Source organism: Oryzias melastigma, linkage group LG14 (assembly GCF_002922805.2).
Source record: "Oryzias melastigma strain HK-1 linkage group LG14, ASM292280v2, whole genome shotgun sequence".
NCBI classification, from domain to species: Eukaryota; Metazoa; Chordata; class Actinopteri; order Beloniformes; family Adrianichthyidae; genus Oryzias; species Oryzias melastigma.
In genome coordinates, this window is record NC_050525.1 from 27,002,699 (window position 1) to 27,029,911 (window position 27,213).

General features: G+C 39.8%; 1 protein-coding gene and 1 long non-coding RNA gene across 2 annotated transcripts; both read left to right on the plus strand.

Moving 5' to 3' along the window:
• Positions 1 to 11,319, plus strand: lrrc32 (leucine rich repeat containing 32). Its single transcript, XM_024264070.2, has 3 exons — positions 1 to 1,192; positions 3,833 to 3,926; positions 7,205 to 11,319. Exons 1-3 carry the CDS (start codon positions 1,086 to 1,088, stop codon positions 9,035 to 9,037), a joined length of 2,034 nt encoding a protein of 677 aa, XP_024119838.1. The 5' UTR covers positions 1 to 1,085; the 3' UTR covers positions 9,038 to 11,319.
• Positions 11,320 to 17,060: 5,741 nt separating this feature from the next.
• On the plus strand, positions 17,061 to 26,892 carry LOC112141386. The gene is made up of 3 exons (XR_002918381.2): positions 17,061 to 17,210; positions 25,222 to 25,358; positions 25,486 to 26,892. It is a non-coding gene; the product is annotated as an uncharacterized LOC112141386 (long non-coding RNA).
• The last annotated feature ends 321 nt before the right edge of the window (positions 26,893 to 27,213 follow it).

A 27,213-nucleotide genomic window follows, 5' to 3' on the forward strand; every position in this document is an offset into this window, starting at 1 on the left:
CTGCAGTACACCTAAACTTTTTGTCAAAGCTGTTTGTTTATAAGATTGTTCTGTTTTATCAGTTTCAACTACGTTAAATATTGTTTACATCATGGATGTGGAAATTCATCTTAAGAATTTAAGATGAGTTTTGATTTACTTTGTGTCCATTTATGGTCATTTTCCCGCCATTAGGTTTTTACAAAACTATTTTTTTTGGTTCAATTAGTACTTTTAAGGAATAAAAATATATATTTCTGAGTTTGTTTTGGATCAAAGCTGCTTTGCTGCCCCCTAGTGGTCGAACCCTCACGTCTGTAGTATCTGTAGAGGTGAAGAGGAGCGTCCTCTCAGGAGTTTTGAAGCTGTTGTTTTGAGCTCAGAGATGATCTTAGGACGGTTCTGAGGTTGACCCGATTCTGACCGACCAGCAGACCGGCTCAAATATCAATCGGGATTTTTCTGGGACTTTTCTGGGACGGGAGACGAGCCTGAAGGCAGCGTCTGTCTCGTCCTGCTGGAGATGAAAGTGTGAGACTGACCCGAGTCACGGGCTTTGCTTGGTCCTGATCTGACGGATTCTGAGGATGAATTTGGATCAATTCTTTGATGCAGACAAAGCGTCCTCACAGAACGCCGGCGTCCGTAAAACAAAGGCGGATGTTGTCTGATCTGAACCTCATCTCTGCATCTTCATAAGGAACCCCATCAAGTCACTTATCTGAGGGAAACTCCTCTGATGACATCATCTGCTTCCTGAATGGATCTGAGGTTCTGGGCGCAGACGGACGTCCCCTGCTGGTCATCTCTGTGGTCGTGGTCATCCCGCCACACGTCTGTCACACGCTCAGCTCTTCCTTTCTCTGAGCTGAACACCAAACAGACGCTGCCTTTGTGCCTTCGAGCCCAAACACCCAGAGGGAGTTTTCTCCGTCAGGGTGGATTTTTTTAGAGGAAAAATGGGGGCCCCCTCTCTCTATGCAGTGTAAAAACTGAACTCCCCACCCCCCCCTTATATGGCGTTCCCCTGCCAGCGGTGGGAGGGGCACAGAGGTATGAGAGGCTCTCACAGGATGTGATGGCTGGAGAGCAGCCGGAGCGCCGCGATGAGGAGGCAGGAGTCGGCTGAGGGGAGCGTCGCGGTCCGCGCGTGGGGGGGCGAGGATGTGAAGACGGGAGGCGTGGTCAGGATGAGGCGCCACCTGAACGTCAGGTAAATGTGCTGGAGGGTTCTGGTGGTTCTGGAGAGCAGACGGGTTCAGCGTCTGCAGTGAACGTGCTCCTAAAGATGTAACATCTTTGTTTAGAAGAGCGTTTTCATGGTTGTAAACAGATTTAGGACTTTTTAAGAAGCTTTTAACTCCTCATTCTAGCAGAATCTTAAAGGTGATTTTTGTCTGGATTTAATCGATTTACATTTTGGACCAAAACATGTTTGGAAAGTTGTGACATTCTGGGCGAAAATGTCTGAACTTTAGGGATTTTTTAAACTTTTACAACCTAAACTAATGTGCTTCTCAAATATGAATCCTGCTCAAAAACTCAAAAAATGTTTGTAATATTTAGTTTATTTTCAGACAAACGACCTAAACATTTCACTTTATGTTCTATAGATACCTAACGAACCCACATCACTACACAACTGCCACCGTGCTTAGCCATTAAAAAGGTTAATTCTTTCCTAAGACCTGATGATCATTTTTTTAAAAGTTTCTAAAAGGTTCTAGTTACTCTGCAGAGCAAATGAGTTGAAGCTTCTCCATGTTTGAAAAGTAACAGAAAATATCGCAAAAATACTCGGATACACGTCAAAGTACTTGGAAAAGTAAGAACTTTACCATTTCAGTTCAACTTGTCGTATAAAATCATTAAATTCGGGTGTAGAAGAGGTTTCCAGGTTGTTTTAATTAGTGCAAAATGATTTTAAAAATAATTAAAAGCTTTTAATTCCTCGTTCTAGCAGCGTCTTAAAGGTGATTTTTGTCTGGATTTAATTGATTTACATTTTTGAGCAAAACATGTTTGGAAAGTTGTGGCATTCTGAGCAAAAATGTCTGAACTTTAGGGATTTTTTAAACTTTTAACAACTAAATGAAAGTCTGTGCTTCTGCTAATATCGACTTAAGGAATCCTGCTTTTAGTTTTATTTGAAAAACTTCAGAAATTGTGTCAAATGTTTGTTACATTTAGCTGATTTTCAGACAAACGACCTAAACATTTATTTTATGTCTTTTAGATAGAAAATGAGCCCACATCACTACACGACTGCCACCGTGCTTAGCCATTGTAGAGGTTAATCCTTCACTAGACTATATGATATTAATTAAACGTTTCTTAAAGGTTCTAGTTACTCTGCAGAGCAAATGCTGTGAGTTGAAGCTTCTCCATGTTCGAATAGTAAAAATATCGGCAAAATACTCGGATACACATAAAAGTACTCCTACAGGAGGGAAAAAGGGACAAACTTTATCATTTTAGTTCAACTTGTCGTATAAAATCCTTAAATTGAAGTTTTGAAGAGAGTTTCTATGTTGTTTTAATCAGAAGAAACAGAAATTATTACTCAAAAAGTGTTTTTAATTCCTCATTCCAGCAGAATCTTAAAGGTGATTTTTGTCTGGATTTAACTGATTTACATTTTTGAGCAAAACATGTTTGAAAAGTTGTGACATTCTGGGCGAAAATGTCTGAACTTTAGGGATTTTTTAAACTTTAACAAACTAAACTAAAATCTGTTCTTCTGCAAATGAATCCTGCTTTTAATTTTTGATCAAACTGTGTAAAATGTTGGTAATATTGAACCAATTTCCAGACAAACGACACATTAACGCCTCAGTTTACTAGTTTATATTGAATTAGAGTCTAAATCCGTTTGATAGCTAACAATCCCACATCACTACAACACTAACACCGTGCCTGGCTATGAAAGGTTCATTCTTCACTGGATTTTATGATCTTTTATCCAAAGTTTCTGGTTTGTTCCGAAGACTTAAGAGTTCTGAACCCACAAAGAAACTCCTTCACATGTATGAAATAATTCTCACTATACAATAATGACTATAGTTTTTGAAAGAACCTGGGAACATAGAAAATCCGACATTTTCAGGTGTTTTATACGTATAAATGATATAAATACATAAGTCTGTCATTTCTCTTAGAGGTTTGTTCACTTTAATAAACGGAACCTTCCGGAGTTTTTTTTTCCAAGGAAATCCTCGTTTTTCCAGCTCTTTTCATAGAAAGTTGAGTTTTCGGATGTGGTCGGCTTGTCGTGTACGAACACTTCCTCCTCCATCACCGATACCTGAGTCGGAGTCTATAAATATAAACCTCAGCCGCCCGCTCACATGAGCGAAACCAGCTCAGAAAGTTTGGAGGGAAACGGCTCCGACATGTGACCCGTCGGGTCACACTGTTTTTGGAACTGGGAAAGGAAGACGTTAAAGGTGAAGAAGTTTCTCCAGAAACGGACTTTGTTTCCTGAGAAAGCTTTCTGTGAAGATGTTTGGGGAACTTTCTAAATAAATACATCAACCCAGTGTCCCTGTGGACTGCAGACGGACGTCATGAGTTATTTTTTTAGAAACGTTTGTTTGCTGGCGTCTATTCAGAGGAATTAAGGAAGCGACGAGCACAGATTTGATATTTTCCAGATGACTCATCAAAGTCTCACCTGTTTAAAGGAAGATCTGCTGAGTCATGTTCTGCAGCGTAAAAGCATGAAAAGAGAAAGCCCCGATTGTAGCGCCATGAAAGGTCAGCCAGTCACGCCGTAGGTAGAGCCGCTTCCTTCCCTTTTTCAGGACGCTTCCTGCATTTCTGAGTCTGACTTGTGTGGCTCTCTGTGCTGCAGCACCATGGCCGCTCTCCAGCTGCTCTTCCTGCCGTTGGTCGGCTGCATGGCGGCGTCTGCGCATCCCCCAGGACGCCTGCCCCCATGCCAAGTTGTGAGTATCCTGTTCGTTTAACACTTTTCTAGCACTAACTTTTTTTAATGATCAAATCAGACTCTCTTAATGGAGTAGGATGGGTTGCCCCTGGCAACAAACTTGCGTTCGCTCGTTTCCTCCCTTCTATAAACGTCGTTCATCTTCTGCATTTCAGCCTCATGTTATGTAACATCATCAGGTCCTGAAGGGTTCTTCAAAACCCGTTTTCATGAAACAGGATCAAATCAGCACCTAAACAAAAAAAGGTTAATTTACCAGAAACGTCTCCACAAATGAGGTGATGCTTCCCAACAGGTGAAAGCTCCTCCTGACATAAACGCTCAGATTTAGTCAAACTAAGACTAAAAAGTTAAGAAAATAGTGAGTTTTCCTTCTTCTGACTAAAGGATGCTGATTCATCTAACCGAAAAACAAAAACGTTGTGGATTTATGGCTGTATTAGTGGCTCTAGAGGGAAAGTTTGAAAGAAAGAACCAGAAGAAAGTAAAATAAATCTGTTTAAGTAGTCTAATGTGCAGAATTTCTGATTAAATGAACTTATATTTTTATATAAAAGTGACTCAACAGGTAAAATGTGTCTGTGATGTAAGGAAATGTTTCTGGAAAAAAATGTCTCAAATAAAGTAATTATTTACTTAAAACAAACAAAATTAGGAGCAAAAATTAATACCTTTGCAACATTTGCTTTTTGAATAAATAGTAGAAATAATGCAATATTTAAACTTTTACAACCAAAAAGTCACATTTAGACTGTTTTACATGAAACAGGTTCAGAAAAATGAGACCAAATGTTCTCTGAGTGGATCTGCAGAGAAGCTGCTGACGGCGTCTCCTGATCTTTACTTCCCGCCTCTTTTCCGGCCATCTCTGGATCGTGGAGACCCCTGTGGGTCAGCAGCTTCCTCCTCTCCACTATTTTGGTTTTTGTTTTTCCTCTGAGCAGTTTACAGAGAAGGAAGGACTAGCATGAATTCAGGAGCAAACGTCGTTTATTCGGCTCGTTTTCTTCTAATTTAGCTCAAGTTTAGATCATCTGGGCTCAAAAATGTCCCTTTTTTCATTTAGGATAATCAATATATTTAAATATTAGATAGTTGATTACATTTCTACTGAAAACTTGGATGTTTTTTGACTCAGAACGTGTCGACTCTCTAAATAAAATACTAAATACAAACACAATATCTTAATATTTTCACATTTTTGCTTCTTGAAGTAACGATGTTTAGTCCAATAATTCCTCTTCAAGAGGATTTTCTTCTTTATATTTCTTATTTGAGTCACTGAGATTTTTCTTGTCACATAAATTCGCAGCTTCCAGACTTTGAAGCAACATTTGGATCCTCCCCCTCGCCAGAGGAGATCCACGGATCTGATAAGCCGTGCCAGGAATTCACAGGAAATATGCTGAGATTCCTGCAGCCACAAATGCAGAAACATTTTGTTCTGTAGCTATTTATTTCTTTTTTATTTAACATTTGATAAATAATTAAAGAGGGAATAAAATTGAATTTGAACTCTTGCAGATTTTGGTCACATTTGCACAGATTGGGATTAGAATCATTTGGATTATTAGTGTGAATTACATCTAAATTCCTGCTTTCATTTCACACACAGACAACCAATTAAACCATTTTGCATGAAGATTTCCCAGAGTGCATTGAGGCGCGATGACTGTAGGATTACTTCTGTTGGGTTTTTTGCCGTCTTTCTTCTTTTTGTCCTGCGAAAATATTAAATGTAACCAAATTGCTGCAGATTTGTGCGCTGATACGTCATAAAGATAATATAAAAAGGACAAAAACTCTGATTTTTATTCAGAAAATGTTCACTATTATTAAATATGGACATATTAGGAAACGCATCACAAAGTGAGATGTAAAACACGGATCGGAATACGAATCGTTTCGCCAAACTCTCTAATGTCTTTGAACTTTATTTTACTTTTATTAGAGTGAAATAATTAAACTGTAAAGATTCTAGTTCTGATTCATTTTGGGGGGATTAAAAACAAAATCTGAAAGGAAAGTTTGAAATGACAGTAAATGAATGTTATAATGTTTTTGTATCTTTTCAAATAAAAAAATAATAAAAAAAAAAAGAATTGCAACGATTTGAAACAACTAAAGTCTTTTTTGGATGGGCTTTGATCAGCGTGATGCTTCAGCTCATTCCTTTTTGGTTAATCTAGATTATCATTAAAGGTTGTGAAATGTTAAATGGACACAACCAACCAAATAAAAATAAAAAAAACTTCAAAAACTTTGAGAAACCGACACTACATGAAGCAAAAGTTGATGTTCAATAACGAAACCAAAACTTCAACTTTAAAGCTTTGAGTTTATGGTAATAAAAATGTAGTTTCTGTTATTCCTGGTAGTCACAAACATCACATTTTACATTGCATCAAAAATTAAATTAGAAAAAGTCCTTAAAAAAGCACTTTTGGTTCCAAATATTGTCTAACTCCCGCTCTTCACCTGAAGGGGGCGACTCCTTTGGTTGTTTTTAACTTAATTTACGGTTAGTTTTTATTTTAAAGAAAAGTTTTATGTTTGGTTTTAAATCAATAATCATTTTAAGAGTAAAACAAATTTTGTCTCCATCCTCAAACTTCAAAATCAGATCAAACTTTAGTTTCGTTTTATTTTTAGAAAGTTCCCATCAGTTTTGTCTGAAACAAAAACGTTGTGTTTAGTTTCACTGTGCAGCGAAACCAAACCTTTCCAGCCTCCGTTCATGTGATGTAAAGCAGCTCACACGTGGAATAAACAGCATCTCCAGCGGTAGAGGAGACGCCGCTGATAACGGCCGTCCTCTCGCCTGATTCAGAGTCCAACAGCGACGGATGATGCATCAACACTCCACTTGAAGGAAAACATCTTTGTGTTTGTTTACTTTGAAGCAACAGACATGCCCGTCCAGCGAGCCGCAAGCATGCCAAGCAGCTTAATGTTCTCTGCTTTGGAGAGGACGGAGGAGGAGGCAGTTTTATGAGTTGTTTTTGGACACATGCTCTCCCTGCCATCTGGTTCCTATTACTAACTTCACTTAATAACTTAAATACTAGAATTTATTACAGAAGAAAGGCTGAGAGAGGGATGCTAATAACATTGCGAAATGCTGTGTTTTCTTTGAGACTCTGGAATCTCTTTGGATCTGGACTCATCTTTAGGATAAACTTCAAACATGCAGCTGAGTCACTTCTGCTCGGTTTTGTCAGGAAATCCGTCTGCGTGCCGCTGTAATCACACGAGCGTGTTTGTCTTTGTTCTCAGGTCCAGATGGACGTGTTCTGCAGCAATCTGAGACTCCGAGGTGTTCCCGTCAACCTTCCTCGTGGAGTCCAAACGCTGGACCTCTCACTGAACCAGGTTCAGAACCTCAGCCGGGAGACTCTGGGCTTCCACACCGGTTTCCATCGACTGAATCTACACGCCAACAAGATCCACTTCATCCAGCCGGGCCTCTTCAAAGACATGCCGGACCTGAAGGTCTTAGACCTCTCCAGGAACCATCTCAACGTCTTTGCAGTTTCCAAAGTAAACGTCGGACCTCTTTCCGCTCTGAAGTCTCTGGATCTTTCAGGGAACGGGTTCTACACGGGAATGTCGGACTATTTCCTGGCCGACTCCCCGTCACTGGAAAGTGTTTCTCTGAGCGACAACAGCATCACAAAAGTAACACAAGACACCTTCAAGGGGTCGCTGTCCCTGAAGAAAATCAGCCTCCACAATAACGTCATCCTGGAGATCGAAGACGGAGCCTTTGACTCTCTGCAGAACCTGACCGAGCTGGACCTGTCCAAGAACTCCATCACCTGCATCAAGGACTTCAATCTGCACAGCCTGGAGGTTCTGAACCTGTCCAAGAACAGTCTGGAGGATTTTCAGAGCACAACTGCAAAACTCGACTTTAAACTCGTCTCTCTTGATCTGAGCGAAAACAAATTACTTTACTTCCCTCTCCTTCCTAAGAATAATGTCCTGGAGCACCTGGACATTTCCCGGAACCACATCCAGACGGTCACAGAAAGTTCAGAGAAGACCTACCTGGTCTTTGAGAAGCTGAGATACCTGGACATGAGCTACAACAACCTGAAAGACGTACCGGAGGATTTTTTTAAATGCATGGGTTCCCTGGAGGTCCTGAACGTGAGCCATAACTGCATCAGCTCGTTTTCCATCACCGAAGGACACGTGCTGCAGAAGGTGAAGGTGATCAACCTGAGCTATAACTCTCTGCAGACTCTACGTTTGAAGAAAGACGCACTGCTCTACCTGAGAAAGCTGTACCTGCAAGGAAATGACCTCAAACAGCTGGACCAGCAGATATTTCAGAGCCTCCCAAACATCCGACACCTGCAGCTCCAGGAGAACAACCTGAGAGTCTGCTCCTCGGAGGAGAACCAGCAGGATCCTCCTGGTTGTGTGTTTTTTCACTCCATTGCGAGTCTGCGCTTCCTGAACATCTCTGAAAACAACCTGAGGACTTTGCCCTCAAAGGCCTTCGAGAACACCCCTCTGAGGTCCTTGGACTTGTCTCTGAACCCCGGCTTGGACATGCAGAAAGGCTCCCTCTACGGTCTGGAAGACTCCCTGGCTCATCTTCTTCTGAAGGAAAGCAACGTGTCCAGCCTGAACACGGAGCTGTCCTCTCTGAGGAGCCTCAGACACGTCGACCTGTCCACCAACCAGCTGGACAGCCTGCCGCTGTTAAACAAGGAGTCTCCCATCGAGTCCCTCAACCTACAGAACAACAACCTGGTCACCCTGGACCAGAACACCATGGTGGACCTGGAGCGCTCTCTAAAGACCCTCTACATGGGCTCCAACCCTCTGAGCTGCTGCGAGAACCTTGGCGTCCTGCACATCGTGAGGCACTCCACGGTCACCGTCCCCGACATAGAAATGGTCACCTGCAGCCACCAGGACCATTCGGAGCCCGTCAACATCGGGATGGTGACCCAGGAGATGTGCAGTGGACCCGACGTTCCAAACTACACCACCGTCGTCGTGGTTACGGTGGTGACTCTGATCCTTCTGTTGGGGCTGCTGGTGAAATGCTGCCATTTAAGGAGACAAAAGCACAGCAGAAGCTTCAGCGCGTGAACATGGTGGACATGAAGGTTTGAGAGTCCAGTTCTACTTCTGGTTCCTTTGAGGTTCCTCTACAGAGAGCAGACTGCTGTGGACTCAGTGAGTGCTGACATCCCTGTGAACCAGACAAACTCATGAAGCACTCGTGGAAACAAAGAGGAGAAGCGGCCGTGAAGTCTTCACAGTCAGCACTTTGAACGCAAGAGCCATGAGGGTCTGTTGGAGGTCAGCTTTCTGCCCTCCAGCAGAACCAGAACCAGCAGTGTTACATTAGATGTCATACACAAAACTGTTGAATGTAAAAAGAATTCACACTAACGTCAGATGTTCTCAACTGTTTCTGGAAGGTTATGTTTACAAAAAGTCTGATCAATATTTTTGCAGCTTTTTAAGACGTAAGAGTGGTTGTCCTTCAGGACTTAGAGTTTTTAGGGCCCACGGACAGTGGAGCGTGCCGTTGTTGAAGGTGTGGTCAGTGTAAAGTTATACACTCTAATGACGTTCAGGTGCTCTGGGATGGTGTATTTATACCAGACGAGAGCAAACTTCTCGATTTGTGGGCCATAAATGAGACGATCCGTGGAGTGTTTTAGTAATCCACCTCATTAGAGAAAGAATCTAAATGGAATCTGGCTTTAATTTGGTTTAAAATTAAATATATTTATAAGAAAAGTCAGTTTTGATTCCAATTTTTGAAGAATTTATGTCAAAAGTGTGACTTTTGTTTTCACTTTAGTGCAAATTGTGACAATGGGTTGATGTCCCCCAGGGAAAAATCCCTAAGCTTTAAGAAATGCTGAGTTGATGTGGTGTTGGAATGATAGACATCCCAGAAAACTCCATGAACATCAGAAAAACAACACCTCTTCCTAGAATGCTGAATCCTTTTTTTGAAGCAAAAACAAAAGAGGAATGTATTTATAACAAAACATCCATCAGAAACACAGAGAAGATAAAACATTAGAGGATCATCAATATTTTTTATTCAAGTATCGTGGGCCAGATTAGATATTCTAGAGGGCCACATATTCGTTCTAGTGCGAGTCCTTACTGACAACATTAACGATTGTCTGTGGACTGATTGTCACAATTTGCAGGTTTGAACAAATGAAAAATCCCTACGACACGCCTGCGTCTCACCTACTTCACCCTCACGTGTTGCACAAGTGTTCACTAGGACCTGTCGCCCGCAGGTCTACAGCTCTGATATTTTGTCGCACATTTTTGGCCCACAGACTGCTCGTATCCACCCCCACGATAGCAAAAAGAGTTTATTCCAGCACCTGAATCCACCTGAAACGCTCCCGGTTAAGTCCTGACGTTCAGGAGAGTCTGGACGGAAGGGCAGCCGGTGAACGCCCCGCTGCAGTGCCTCCACGGGCTGTTTATCAGGGTTCCATTATGTCCTCCACAAAGACGGGGGACCCTTGGGAATGTTTGACCCTGGGAAAGCACATTTGTAGAGCCGGCGATGTGGCGTCAGCTGCTGTAAATTTCTTTGGAGCATGCAGTTCTGGGAATTGAAGAATGACTCGCTCTGAAGAGAAGTAGGACAGTCTTTCTCCATCGTCTTTGTGCTTAAACTCGTGCAGTCGTTGGCTGAACACACTTTGACGTGTTGACCAGATGACACAAAATGAAGGACTTTTGACACTGAAACATTTGTCTGCATCTGAAACAGTTTCTTTTAAGCTGAACATAAAGAACACTATGAAGAGTTACAGATTTATTTTTGCTTTTGAAGTGTTTATCTAAGCTATCTATTTAACCTTTTTTATAGTTTGCACTTTAAATGTTCTTGTATTTGTGTAGCTGAGTTTAACTTTGTAATTGTAACACTAAAAGATGAAGTTAGAGTTTTATCCTAAAGAAGTTTCAACATAATTTATTTTGGTAACTTTTTTATATCTCGGCTCTTTCGAAGGATTTCCATGTTGGCGGGAGTTGTTCCTGCTCCCAATTAAAAACCCATCAGGGAAACGTTTTAATAAAAGGGGGAAATGTGATGATCTAATGAAGACACAAAGAACAGGTTCTCAGTTTGCAGTTTTTGACTGATTTTTTAAAGATTTTATCACCTAAGTCTCCTACTATTGTAAACGAATGAAGGTAATGGAGGCACTGAAGCATCAAAAACGTCATGTCAAGGTCTGGTTTTGTCTTTACGTGTCTGTTACTTTGATATGAAAGAAAATCCCAAGAAGGTTAGCTGCTGCGATGCGTTAGCTAACAAGAGCTTTTCAATAAATAAACAGAAACAAACAAAGACTGTGTCACGTCTCTTAATTAAAATCTTTTTTTTTTACTATTATTTTGGAAACATTCAAAACTACATTTTTTGTCTTTAGTTCATTGAAGATTCCTACTCTTATTTTGAATGATATCAAGGTTGCAGCTAGTTTACTTTGTAGCGACAACTTAGCTTAGCTGACATTAAATGTTATTATGGCTTAATGAAAGTAGTAATAAAGTTGGTAAAATGTGTACCTAGTGATATCTGAATTAAATATCAAATATATTAAACTAAGGCTGCAGCTAATATACTTAGCTAGTTGGCTGCTAGTTAGCTTAGCTGGCAGTACATTTTAATAGATAGAAAGTAGCACTAAAGCTACTAAAAGGTAAATACTTGTATAGCACTTTCTACCCTCCTCCTGCACAGTCACAGACCCATTCACACAGTCACCCATTCACACACTGGCGCCAACTTTCCACTAAGGGTAATTTGGGGTTAGGTGCCAAGGACACTTGGACACATGGATGGGCAAGGTGGGAATCGAACCCGTAATCTTCAAATCTGGAGTCAACCGGCCTACCACTGTGCCACAGCCATAGATACATAAATACATGTTTAGGCTCTGTCCAAGTCCTTCCCCACATACTAACAAACTATACAGTGCAGGACTATGTAGTCTCTGGATTTTAAAAGTAATTTGGACAATTCTGTGTTTTTATCTTTAGACGGAGAAATATGACGTCATCAGCCTCACGAAGTGAAAACTTTATCATGAGCATGTTAGGACGATTACTTAAGAATCAACGGTGTTCTGATGACCAAAGCATTGATGGTTGTTTAAAAAATAATCATTTCCAATGCATAAATTGTTCAAACGCAATGCATTGTGGTCTAGATTCCCAGATCTATCGTGCACTAAGAGAATCTGGACACAACCGTCGTGATATTTGTACATAAAGTCAAAGCTTAGCAGCCTGATTGTTTACATATGTCAGCAGTGATCCAATACTAAAGAGAAATACTGACTGTACAGTTTTATAAAAATATCTTAACCACTTTAATAAAACCTGAATGCTGCTTGATATGACACTCAAATCAGGACATTTACTTCAGTAACTTTTTGGATTAAAAGTTTTCTCCACTATTTTTACTTTTGACCCAGAAAAAAGTACAACAGAACGAGAAAACGTACATGTACAAATATTTTTTCTTTAGTTTTGAGCATTTAGCTGTGTATTTACAAGCAAAACTGTAAATAAAAGATTGTTTTTAAATGATTTTTTAAATGTATTTCATGATAATTCATTGAAAATGTGATTTCTGTTCAAAGTTAATGTCGATTAACTAGTTAGGTCAGCAAATCATCTAAGCTACTTCTGGGGAAACGTTCCTGACTTCAGTTTTCTTTGCTTGAACTTCTTTTGGTTGAGATGTTAAAGGTCGGCCTCTAATTCTAAAATGCAAAATTGTGAATTTGGAAGCTTGAAATACTCTCAACAAAAATATAAACGCAACACTTTTGGTTTTGATGGACTTAAAGATCTAAAATTCTTTCCAGATATACAATGTTACCATTTCTCTCAAACAAGAGGCCACCCTGAAATTCAACAATTTTGTGCAACAAATCTGGAAATAAAACACAAAGTCAAACAACTTGTGTTTTCAAAGGCATTGAACACAATAAAAGAGTGTAAAAGAGCAATGGGGTCAGATTTTTCTCCTAAACTAGGTTGTTGATGAAAAATAATGAGAAAGTTTTCTGAAACTTTTAAGCAGAAGAGCTTCAAGCTCTGGAGCTCATCCCAGCTGACAAAATCAGATGCCAGAAAGGTCACGGGTTCGTCACAGAGTCATGACCAGAATCAGACGCCAAACGTTACGGAGTCACAGGTTAACATCCGTGTCTTTGGACTGAGGAAAAATCCACACACTCTGGAGAAAATGTCTCCCAGAAACGTCTTGGATATGTGGAAACAAACAGTGAAGACTGTGAGGCTTTTATGATTTAACATCTCACAAAAATCTGAGTTTCATCAAACTGATCACAACAGTAATCCTCAGAAATCTAAACACGGATGTAAACAAACAGCGCAGGTACTTTTCATGGTTTCATTTTGCATTGATGTTGTTTTGCAGAGTGGGAAAGTTTTTAACTTACCTTTAGCATTCGGGTGAATTCCCTCCATAAGTGACATCATATACAGCTGATAAACAGTCATCGCACTAGAGGAACATGCCTCCTGTTATTAATATCATCAGGACTTCCTCTCTGTTGTCATAATTCGTCAGAATGATAGTCATGGCAGCTTTGCGGTTTCACTGCAGCACCATATTAAGATTAGGAGACAGCAGGGACTCTTATTGTGAAAAGAAATTGTCCTCTTGCAGGCATGGATCTGTAAAGTTTGTTTTTTGTTCTTTGTCCATTTAGGTTCATTCAAACCTAAACAGTGTTAAAGTGAAATAAGGAGTTTTAGTTCAATCTGGATCAGCTGGTGAATCCCGACAGCTCTCTTGTGTCATGGGAACAGCGTCCTCTGGATGAATTCTATATGAACTATGTCTACGTGCCATTCAGTCTCACATAAGGAAACACATTTGACAGATATAACAACTGGCTGGTGATGCAAATATCTATTCATACGTTTAGTGATGTATTTAGTGAATATCTGCTGAAGCTCTTCCAAGAGATTAGGATGAAGAGGACATTCAGTTTAGGCAGAATGGAGCCAAAGTTCTAGTATTTAAACCTAATTATAATAAATGTGTTGCAATAGAAATCAAGACTATTTAGACCAGGAAAAAAGTAAAACATATAAAACGGCGCCTTTATTGAGCATGTACTGTAGTGGAAAGGAATGACATTGACTGTATATGAGAACTGGACTTGAGTGAGTCTGACGTCAACCATAGATAATGGTTTACTTCTGGCTCCAAACAAATAAAGGTAATTCAGTCTATTTTGGATGTTGGAGCCAGAGTACGTCAGTACAAACCAACCAGTCAAACAACCAACTAAACGACTAACCGACCAACCAATTAACCAATTAACCAACCAATCAGCAAGCAACCTACCCACCTACCTACCAGCAATAATTGGTCAATCAAATGATTAATTACTTTTTCTGCAGAACACCTTTCATCAACATAATGTAGAACATCAGGTGCTTGACATAAATACATTTACAAACTTTGGTTCAAACAATAAAAAGTCATAGAACGCAACACAAATCAAAACATGAACATAAAATGAAAGAAAATGCTGCGGACAACACTTTGAGGAGGTAGAAACTGTACAAACGACAATCATTAAAGATTTATATAAACATAAATGATTTAAAAGCAAAATGAATAAATAGGGTCATGAAATTTAAGTTAAAGAAATGTGTTCATTTAAAAATCTTCACAGAAGCAGAAACTCTCAGATCCTCGGATGGATTCATAAAGTCCAGAGCGAGCTGCTCCATCTCTGATCTGAGGCTGCAGTCTGGGAGCGTGCTATTGTGCATAAACAATCGGGCGATCTGTAAGTTACACCATCAGTGACTCAGACCTCCACCCGCCCCCCCTCCCCTCCCTGGAGGGCCTTGATGGAAATAATTAACGGAGCAGGGTGGTACAGGAAGTCGTCCAGCAGCCGTCCCGCTCTCTGCTAAGTGGAGTGAAAGCTGACATGACGACACAGAACTCTGGAGGCTGCGATAGAGCCTTTAAAGGAGATCTGCTCTTTAAAAAAGAGCCGCTCAGCGTTTTTACACTCAGTTTGGAGGGGAAGCCGCTTGGCCCAAAATGAATATTCCATCCTGTTTTTGAACTCTGAAATGTTTTGAGACGCTTGGTCTGACGAGGACAGAAACATGTCTGATGTGGATGTTTTGATAGCGTGATGCTATTTGGAGTCACAGGAAACGCCGCAGTAATCTGCATCTGTCTGGACTGTGTTTACGTGAGCAAAAAGCCTCAGAAAGAGACTCTATTCACAAACAGGTCATCTCAAGTTTTTCCTAAATAAACTGGATTAGTAGAGTTAATCATTTCTGTTCCTTTTTCACTCTTGTTAACAGACATCATAATCCTATTTGACAGTTATATCTAATAGGATTGTTATAATCTATTCTTTAGATTTATTATAGTATGTTAGGTTCTTATGGCTTTTAAACTGAAGTTTAAATGAACACAAATTTAGTAAAAATATAGTTTTAAAAATCACTATTGCTGATCAGAAGTGTTTTTTATTAAATTCCTGAACTAAAACATCTAAACATTTATTTTAATGAGTTTCATGAGTTAATGTGAATGTAGATTTGTTTAAATTTGATAAAACGTTTTCATGTGTCCTTCATTTAAATAAAAATCTTAATAAAGATTTTGTGTCTCAACCGTTTATGAAGAGTTCCTGACTGCTGATGTGACACCAGCAAATGCTTTTTGGCTACTTTGTTGTAGCTGTAGCTGACATAACAGTTGACATTTTCCTCCAGTATGGAGTTATCAGAGGTATGCATCCAAAACATCACAAAAATATAACCAAGGCTAAACAAGAGCTGTCAAATGATGGCGTTAATTGCGATTAATTAATTACAGTTATTTTAGTGTGTTCATTTCTTAAAAATTGTGTTAATCTCTTGCTTCTGTGAAGTCTGTTCATGTCTGATAATGCAGACGTGGAAGGGCATTATCCTGCTCATACCATGAGAATTCATGGGAAAATAAAGTCCATAATAAAGTGATAAAATTTATCACAAGCATTTGAAAAATAGAATCTAAAACCATTGGAGTAAAATGTTTTGGATCCAGATTGAAAGACTGTTTATTGTCAAGTTGGGGCATTTTAGTGACTAAATCAGAGGTCTGCAACCTGCGGCTCCAGATATGTGGCTCTTTCACCTCTCCATGGTGGCTCTCCGGCTAAAGAAAAAATAAAATAATACTCATTTTCAAAAAATTAGAGTTTAGCTTCTGTTTTAGCAACATGGTAACGTTTTTTGCTAGCTTGTTATCTACTGGGGTCTTTAGGCTAATTTAGAGTCTCGCTTCTATTTTAGTAACATGCTAATGTTTTTGACTAATGAATTTTATGCTAATTTGGAGTTTAGCTAATACTTTAGCAAAATACTGATGTTTTCAGCTAAATTTTTATCTACTCAAGTTTTTGGGGGATAATTTAGAGTTTAGCTTCTATTTTAGCAACATGCTAACATTTTTGACTTATTTAATTTACTAAGGTATTTTAAGCTATTTTAGAGTTAAGCTAGTAATTGAGCAACAAGCTAGCATTTTTTTGGCTAATTTGCCCTCTAATGAGTTTTTCTATGCTGATTTGGAGTTTAGCCGATATTTTAGCAATAGGCTAACAAAGCTTTTACTATTTTGTTATCTACTGGTGTTGTTAGGCTAATTTAGAGTTTATCTTCTATTTTAGCAACATGCTAACATTTTTGGCTGATTTCATTTACTGAGGAATTTTTTGCTAATTTAGTTCAGCTATTAATTAAGCTAGTTTTTTTCGCTAATTTGGCCTCTACTAAAGGTAAAAGGTAAAAACAAAAAAATCCAATTTCGAGATGTGATAGTTTCTTTTTATATTTTTGCTTTTTCTCATTCCAAAAATACTTCACATAATTCACATTTACTAAAAAATAATAAAAAAGAGAATGTCATGAATGCCAATTTTCTTAAAGGGTAAAGTAAGTCCATGCGGCTCCTTCTTGGTTTTGATCAGTAGAAAACGGCCCAAATGGCTCTTCTACTGTTAAGGGTTGCCGATCTCTGGACTGGTGAAAGTATGGTGCACTGAGGTTCTGTTCTCTGTTTTTATCTACTCCTCCTCTTCACTACTCTGTATCATCTTTCTTTTAGTTCTCCATGCCTCTGCTTGGTGCAGTGTGATTCATGTGTTGTCCCTCAAGAGATTCCTGATTCCAGGTGGATCGTCCTGCACCCTTCAGGGTGGGTAGAGTATTCAAAAATGTTACTTAAGTAAAAATATCATTACTTTGCCAAAATAGTAATCAAGTTCAAGTAGAGAGTAGGCATCCAAATAACTATTGAGCAAGAGTAAAAAAGTACTTGGATCAAAATCTACTCAAGTAGTGAGTAACTAATGAGTAACATCCCATTTCTTTCATAAAAGAATGAGTAAATTAAAAAAACAATGCAATAATCCAACTTTTAATAAAGAGTGTTTTTGTCTGGCTTCGTGTGATTGGTAACCAGGAGTCACATGACGTTACGGAGCCTAAGGACGAAGTTTCTCCGCCAAAGGATGATTTTGGATTATTTCGATTTATTCTAGTCAAAAGTAACACTAACAAGCAGCAAGAGTCCTGGTGTACTTGAGTAAAAGTTGTGTTTTTTTCAGAGTTGTACTCAAGTAAAAAGTAAAAACTAAGTTGTATTGTGACAACTCTCAAAATTGACCTAAAAAGTCACTAACTGTAATGGAGTCAATGTAATGAGTTACTACCCACCTCTGAATTTTGGTCAATATAAATATATAAATTGAACTGAATGGTTTCCAGCTTCAAACAGAAAGTGAAAATGTGAATTACATCCCAGGATTTCCTGTCATTTCGGGTTCTAAAGGTTCCTCAGAGGATCCGGATCAGTTATTTTAGGGGTTGAAGGAGAAAACCTACTGCAGTCATGCAGAAGACGCTTCCAGGATCTGTTGAAAGTTGCTTTAACCCCTCGTTTGGAGTCTTAATCAGACCGTCTCTCACCACTTTGTGGTCTGTGATTTGGTTCAAAACCCAGAGCTGTGCAGCATCTCTGCAGGGATTTGATGCATAACTCTCCTTTAATTGTTGAACTCTAGAAACATTTTCTCCCCAAACGTGGCTCCACATTTGTTAGCCAACAGGAGGTGAAATGGGATTTCTGTTGTTTGTTTTTCCATTGCTGCATCACCCCTCCAGGGTGAAGGGAAAAACACTCAAGTCTGCTCCTCTGGGAAAGATCTAGATGCTTCACCCTCTGAAGGGAGGCGGCTTTCGTTTCAGATCCGATCTACACGTATGCAGCCTAAACAGAAGAGACGAAAACATCTTCTGGAGGATTCCTATAAGCTCTGCCCTCTGAAAGGCATCATTTCCTTCCAAAGACTCTTCCTGTTTTCATCTAGTAAAATATTCCATCACCTCTTGTTTACGAGCTGCAACAGAATCAGAGGAAGCCCACAGACAATATTTATGGTTCCTAAACTGGAAGCGGTCTTCAGTCACTTTTCCTCTCCGAGACTCATGATTCAGCCTGAGCTTATCAGAGCTCAGTCACGCTGAGATCACAAGCAGAACCGGAGTCTGGATCCCAGCAGGAGCCGACCAGCTGCTCACCGACCGACCAGCAAGCAGAAGCAAAAGTGAGACGAGCCGGACCCTCTCTGAGTAAACAAAAACAACAAGATCTCTGTTTGGTTTTGGGGAAATGCCGCATAAAAAACCCTTTATCTCTGAGCAATCTATTTACCGTTTTGACAGGAGATTGTTTACTCCCTTTGTTTACTATTTCCCCTTTTAAGGCAACTTTTACTTTTTGTTACAGTAAGTGTTGTTTTCATGAAAACGTAAAAATCAACACCAAAACGAATGCAGAAAAAGAGATAAAATCGAAATTTAGAAATGAAATAAAGACAAAAATAGATAAATTAAATGAAATTACATGAAATCATCACTTTTCTGCTAAAAGTTTTTTCCTTCACAAGTTTAACCATATAATACAGATCAATTGATACTTGTATGAATTATTTATATATAAAATTCATGAGTCAGTGGGTATTATAATCTCATTTGTGGATTATAGAATCATTTCAGACAAATATTGAAAGGATGTTATTGATGAACATCTATACTGTTTCTCCTTTTGTTGTTTATCAAAAAATAAAAATACAAAATGCAAAAAAAAAATTCAGAACAAGAACACGAAAGACTCAAACAGGGTGGTGGTGGTGTAATGGTAGGGGCTGACAGTGGATTCTCCTTCTTGTGTCTAATCTGTCTATTTATTTCAATCTTCTGGATTCTAAAATCCATTAAGATTTGCTTCCAATGTCAGCAGAAAACTTTTTTAAAACATTTTTAATTTATTCAGTAATACGATTAAAAAATTGGTTAGTTTTAGTTGAATGTACGTGTATGGGGGGGTTGACAACACAGTTGGCACAAAGATTTAACATCAAACATGACCACACAGATCACATACAAGTTCTTTTTTTAATCTCTGCTTTTAATTTACATCAGAAAAAGCTAAAATAGCAGAATGACTGTGATCTTAATCTGAGTTTGTCCATGAAAGTTTCTCTGAGATGATCTCAAAAGACATGAATGTTTGTTAAAAGCAGCTGTGCTTCGCTCCTTCATCTCCAGCATCACTTACTGGCAACCTGAAAGAACCCATTATTCACATCTCCTCCCCAACCGTCCTGATTTATCCTCCAGGAACACCAGAAAGGTCAAAGGTGACCCGGACTTTCTTCATTCCTGGCCGTACGCTGCACACGGCGCACACTCGTGATGCGGAATCAGACGTTTGGCATCTGCTGCTTTCTGTGAGGAATAAAAGCGTTCGCTCAACCGGCTTTGAGGTTTTTCCAGGAACATGGTGTTTGAAGGCTGAACTGATTCAGTTCTTTATGAGCTGGATCCGGGGCATGTGGGTCTGAGGTAAACACAGAGCGGAGCCAAGTTTTCTGTTAGATAGTCAGAGTGAAAGAATCTTCTAATAATGGGGTTAAATCAAACTTAAAGGTTTGTCTCTAACCAGCTAGTCTGGATATTTGCTGATTCAAACAGAAGATTCTTTGAACTTGTTTTTTAAACTGATAACAAATTAAAAAACTTGTTTGGAGAAAGTAACAACAAAAATGACAGAAATCAGACAAACAAGTGTTTTAATTTGTGTGACTGCACTTCCGCTTCAGCTTGACTATGGACTTCATCATCACTTGTCCCTCAGCTTTATCTGAATGAACTCTTAGATTCGTAGTTGTAGAAGCTAATTTTTCTTTAACTGTTCTGGTATCGCCTGTCCGTCCTGGGATGGGATCTCTCCCTCATGTGGGAATCCCTAAGGTTTCTTCTTTTTTCCTGACTCAGGTTTTTTTAGGAGTTTTTCCTTACCGAGAGGGAGGGTCTAAGGGCAGGGATAACCAGTTTATGTAGTCTGTTTAGTTTTTAACAATTGTTTATATTTTGAAGCCCAATGAGGCAAATCTCTTTGTGATTTTGGGCTATATAAATAAAATTGAATTGAATTGAATTGAATTGAATTGAATTGAATTGAATTGAATTGAATTGAATTGAATTAATTTTCAGACTCTAATTTAAAGGATTACAGTCCAGATACAGACAAATGGGTTTTTAGTGTATTTACACTACAAAGATGTTAAAAATAAGTTAAAAAACATCAAATAATTATTGTTTTTCTTTGTTATAAGTGATACAAATCTTCCGATTAAACAAACAGAATTCATCTTGGTAAGATTACCTAAAATAAATAGTGACATCCCACCCTTTAAATCAAAAATGCATTTTGAAATTAGCCAATAACACTTTTATTTGGATATTTTGTTCTAATAATTGTCCTAAAATAGACTTTTATTGCTTAAAAAGGTTTAATATTTTTAAATTATGTAAAGATCATACATCCAAAAATCGAATTTAAACTCCCACCTTAACTATATTTTTTATTATTAAAGCATTTCTAATATTTTTCAATCATGATTTTGCTTTTTTTTTTCCAAAAAAAAAAAAAAAACTAGTTTGTTTAGGACATGTTTTCTGTACAGCAGCAGGAGTTCATTAAAAATTTGCTTTTGGGTTGTGGACGGGAAGTTCTTCTTGCTCATTTCCCAGCATGCCTTTGTTTACACTTACACACTTCACACTAACATTATTGTAGCAAAAAATAAATAAAAAAGTGAGCATTATCAGAGTTACGCAGGCTTACACGTTTGATCCAGAAATCAAGACATTAATGGGTCTGTTTGTCTGCAACTGGATGCATAAGAATTGTAGCAGAGCAGGGAGACTTTGCCCCGCCCACAGCAGCTGCTGTATCAAAAACCTGAGTTTTTTCAAACCATGAATTTTCATTTGGCCCTGATCCAACACAGTTTGAATAAAGACATACTTTGAATCTTAAATTCTTTCATACATGTCCTTCATCAGGACCAAAGTGCAACAAGAACATGCTAAAAACTCCATGATCTTCATTGGAGAAGGTCTTTAAAGCACTACTCCATGGACATTAATCATCTTAAAGTAGGACTCTCCAGGTCTCATTTACAGTCAATCATCATGTCCATAAGAGTTGGGAACAGAACCGGTAACAGACAGCATCCCTACCGGGCTCACACATATACTAAGAACAGGTTCCACTTAATGCAATAGAACTAAACTCCTGTTCTGGTCGTACAGGAACAGGAAGGCCTTCAGTAGAGGTCACAGACCCCAAATTCCCAAAGCACTTTCTGTAGAACAATGGAGGCCTGATACTCTATGGCTAAAACAACAGAAAGATCTGTGGCGCCGGCCAAGAACGGCCACCCCGAGACTCCAAAGTCGTGAGTTCAAATCCATGGTTTAGTCATACCAGAGACTCTAAAAATCAGACCCTTCCACCCTACTTGACTAGATTGGGAGTTAAACCAACAAATGGGCCCCAAAGGCTGCAGCGTCTGCCGCTCACCGCTCCCCCAGAGGAACATTTTACAATGAGGGACTTTAACTTCAACTTTAGACCATCTCCTAGAATGAACCGATACACACGGCGATTGGGGAGCTAAACCCAGACCCACACCGAACTGTCCCCTCTCTGGAGGAGGTCTCAGAGCCCAAACACAAACTCAGAGAATCACGTCCCGATGGTTGGAGTCCCTCTCTGTGGATTGAAACATTGAAGCGCCCGCCTGTGATTGATGCCCAGATCACGCAGCGCCAACGCCTTATGGACCTTCCTGAAGGACTTCCTGTTGAGTTTTATTCTCTGCTCCTAAAATATAACTTGAAACTGTTTAAAGAGGAGAAATCCTCAGATTTTCATTTTGCCTTTTTTTGCAAAAAGATGAAATATTGAAATATGAAAAGGTTTATTGATCAAAGTGATCATTCCTGCTGGTTCTGGAAATGTTCCTCTCTTCTATCAGCATTTTAAAGAACTACATTCTACACTTTGATGTCTTCAGTCGCCGGTCTTCTGTTTTTGTGAGATCTCCAAACAAAAGACTCGTCCTGCACTCGCCCTGACTGAAGGGCAAAAAAGAAATTCAATCAACTCCAGCGGGAGGAATGCTGCTCCGGCCCCCGTGATGAATGACAGGCATGTCGGAGGAAACTCCCACCCTGCTTTTTACACCAATAATCTGTCCTGCAGGGTTCAGCTGTCTGTGATGGTTAACAAAGCAAACAGTCCGCCGCCCACACGCAGCCTCCTGCTGTTTGTCAAACACCAGCCATCGGACCCGGGTCATCCGACTCGGGTCATCAGCGTCCACGCCGCAGCCTGAGCAGACACGACATGAAGACATGTTGTAACATTCAAAACAACAAGAAAAAAGGAGGAGGGTCCATTAAAAGCTCGGCTCCGCCTCCAGGAAATGAGATTTACGATCCAGCCGCTCATGTCTGCAGACTTCACAAAAACATGCAGAACTCTGAGGGGATGAGGAACATTTACTGCTTATTCTGTCAACTACATTAGAGCTGTGATGCATTCAAGGACATAGAAGCATCTTAAAACTGCCTGATTTGTTTTTCTAGAAGTTTTACTTAAAAACTTTTTACAGTTTATTGACTTTTCATGTTGACAAAAACCTTAAAAAGGATCCAGTTTGTAGAACTATAACATTGATTCAATCTTATTCAATCTTATCCAGGAGCTTCATCTGTGATGTTTGCAGGAGTTCCGTATCTGAAAAATCAGATTTATTGCAGTATTATCCAAACTATGCTTATTCTTCTCATGTTGTTTAACGTGTCCTTTAGTTTGAAGTTAAAGTCTCATTAGTTGTCACACACGCTGGGGTTGCTCCTCTGTTTTTGGGTCTCTGGGATCTGCCTTTTTGGGGAGGCGTACTGTCAGTACGAACATTGGTTTGGGTTTCATCAGTTTGTGGATTTTTGGGTCATTTTCAGTTTTAAATTGTTCCTCAATCACATCAATTTCAGGTTGATAGAATGACCTGACCACCTTGGACTGAATTTCTCTACATCGTATCATGCTACGTACGACGTTTCCACGTCTAGCACATCCGTTCCTGAGCGGGATTACCAAGGACCATTCTAAACCGGCCAGAACTGGTCCAGATTGCTCAGTGGAAACGATTATAAACGAGGCTCATGTGTTCAGGAGCAATGACTAAAGTTTCTGTTTTATTTTCATTTAGCTGTAATTGATTAAGTTCAATTCGGTCCTTAATACATGAGAGGCAGTTTGCTAATTCAGCTAAGTTGTAAAACTCTGAGTCAGTGAAAGAGCAGAACAGTTGGATGTCATCAGAGTACAATGATAAGACACCAGTGGCGGGCCGTCAGGGCCTGCAAGGCCTTCTCTGCTGGCCTAAAAATATCTGAATCACAGACTGATATTAATTATTATTTATTTCCGTGAATACGTATTCTATAATTCCAAATGCTCTGTCTTCGTCCTTTCATTGCTGTCTCCCTGGCTGCGCTGCTTCCAGACGTGTATTTTCCTATTTAAGCATTAACCAATCACATTGCAGCACCATTTGTTGCTAGGGTCAAAGAAATCTGCCCGGAGGCCTTCACAATCAGTTCTGCGGGCCCTGTAGCATACAATAATTGTCGACCAAACTGTTGCTTCAACCAATCAGATCTGGAGGAGACCACGTGCTAGGCCAGCTAGAAGGCCCACGGAAACGTCAGGATTTTCACGAGCTTTGATTGGACAGCTCGCAGCTCGCTCTGGTTCTGCTGACGGACACAGGTGCCGAGGAGCGGCGTGTCAGGTTTGAAGATGTTACCAGTGGAAAGCGTCTCATCGTCTGATTTTTGGTGGAAAATGAATGTCTGGGTAAAGTTGTGGCACAGTTTTGTCTGGCACGGGTAAAGGAGTTCCGTGACTCCGTTGAGCGGGAGTGAAGCTGAAATCTACGAGGCTCCTGAACGCACCGCGGGCGCGTGCAGCGCAAAATCCTCGCGCAAATATTATTTTCCAGACACAGACCTTGATCGATCACAAAAACTGATGTTTGTCTCCCTCCTGGACCACGAGAGGCTTCAGGAATACCAGAACATTTCCCGCATGCAGCCTTTTCCAGCTTATCACAGCCACGGAACACTTTCCATCTGCGAAACGCACGGATTCTGCACGACAGAGTGATTGAAATCTTCTTGAGGATAGAAAGGATGGATTTTGTGTTTAAATAATCTGGATTTTTGGTGAGTAAAATTTTGCTATCTCCCTACATAATATTGAAATTTTATCAGGTTATTTTTTATGCTTTTGGTGTGTGTGTGGCAGCTGTACCTGCAGTAGAAGTTTTATTGCCATAAAATAGTTAATGAGGGTTGGGTTGATTCGGATGGAGCACTACTGAAGGCCTAGGTGTGAAATGCACGGCCCGCCACTGTAAGACACTGATAATTTCCCCAACAGGGTTTATATACAGGAGACAAAGGATTGGGTCCAAGACAGAGCCCTGGGGAACACCAAGAGTAATTTCAGATAATACGTTGTTTGCACACTATTTGACAGGAGCAGGAAAAACGCCAGAAACTCCCAATTCATTTTGTAGTCGACATAATAGTGAGTGTTTTGGGATCTTTGGAGTTTAATTTGTAGTTTTAATTGTAGCGTCTTAATAAAACTGTCTTTGTTTTCACCTGGACTTGGAAACAATTCGTCTCTTTAAACCACTAACATCTACAGCAGGTTTTGATTGTGTTTTCAGGTCGTAATGCCTCTGGAATGATTTAATTTGGTTTGCTTTCTCCCACAGATGATCTAAAGTGAGCAAACGCTTTAATTCTGACCAGGACTGTGAAACATCATGAGCGTTTATGCTGTGCTGAGTCAGCAATCCTTTTACTCCTTCGGGTCTCTCTTTGATCGCTCTTCAGCTGCCGCTTCTGTCAGGTGAGTCAGCAGAGCAAGTAAACTGTGAGATCCGGTGGGACTGTGGTTCCACTAGCCAAGCTAGGGGGGGGGCAGGTTGGAGGGGGGGTAAGTCAGCACGCTCCTAAACAAAACCACATGTCTACAGGTCAACCAGTCAGACTCCTCAGGCTGGATCTGAGCCCCCCAGGAGTGAACTGGATCCCCGTCAACATGTGGAGGAATCATTGCTGCCTCGATTTTAACAAGAAAGACAAGCCGAGCGCAGAAACCTCGGACTCGCTCCGAGTCCAGCAAACACCAGAGCGGCCGCAGACGGACGCCGCGCTTCAGGAGCGTTCATATCTGTCAGTGGAAGACATGATAAACTCCAGATGTGTGTTTGAAATTCAAACCAACTTCAGGTTCAAAAGGGCGATCAGTCATCGCCAAAGACGGATTCTGAGTCTAAAGCTTCAACTTTTGGCAAAAGGAATAAAACCAACAAGAAATTGGCTTAAAAAACAGGAATTTTTCTGTATTTCCTGAACAAACTTAAGGGCTTAGTTTAACTAGGAAAGATTTTTTCTCTCAAATTTGGATGTAGATTTCAGGTCGAAAGCCTCAGAATGGAATCAAAAATCTCTAAGAAATGAAGTCAAAGAATAAAATAAACATGTCATATAAAAAAAACTCTGTTTATTCAGATCAGCTAAACAAACAACCCTCTGTAACTGTTACTAATACTGATTTTATCCAACAAAAATTCCCAAACTGACTTTTTTAAGAGTTTGGCGCCTAAACGATGGTAAAAACGAGCAGCATTAAACGGTACCAGCTGCTCCTCCTGCAGGCATAAGCAGGAGGTCCATCATAAAGGAGGAGAAGGAGGACCAAAGATTGAAAGTGACAGTCCAAAGCAACCAAAGAACTTCTTTACATCCAGGACTGATGATAGACAAATGTTCACATCTCAACTAAAAGTGAACATAAGAACTTCATTAACTTACACATCACGTGCACATCTTGCGTGTGCAGCTTTCCTCCATGATCAGGAGCCAAGGAACCAGGTGTGTCAGTCAATCAGGATGACTGGATCATTTTCCTTACCGGTAAAGAGGGTCTGAGAGCAGAAATCCCCAGTTTAGTTTATCAATCAGCTATTGTTTATATTTTATGACTGGTTTTAAGCTTTTGGTGTGAAGCCCAGTGAGACAACCGCATTTTTATATTGGGCTATAAAAACAAATAAATTAATTAAAAAATATTGAGCTGTATAAATACCATTGAATTACTGATCATTTCCAATACACTTTCCAGGGGCATAAAAATGGTACGTTCCATTTTCAGGACGTCCCTTGAGGGGGTCGTACAATCGCATCTGTGCTCCCCTACTTATATTTTTGTTCTTTAAAATATATTTTCACCAATTTTAAAAGGTTTACATCATGTAAACTTAACTTTTTGAGATTTTAAGTGTATTAAAATAGTAATTCCTCACAAAAACATTCCCAAATCAGTATTTTGATCATGCATCTCTGAACATTCCTCTAAAACCTGCTTCCTGAGCACCAGCCCCTCCCAATCCACGGAAACAAGCGGGTTCTCACATTGTGACATCACAAAGGAGGGAACCGCCCCTTCCAGGAAGAGTGTGCACTGCTAGCCCCGCCCCCAGGATAACCCAAACTTTCTCCATGAAGCTAACGGTGACCGGAAAAAACTTTCGTTTGATGTGTTTTACTGCTTGAGAGTTCACTTAAATACTTTAATTTCATAAAATGTGTTCTTTAGTGTGTCAAAGGCAACTTACTATCATATTTATGATATAGTTTACTTTGAGAGACTTAGAATAGCATGATGTGAGGCCTTTATGGTTCTTTTATGTTCTGATTCT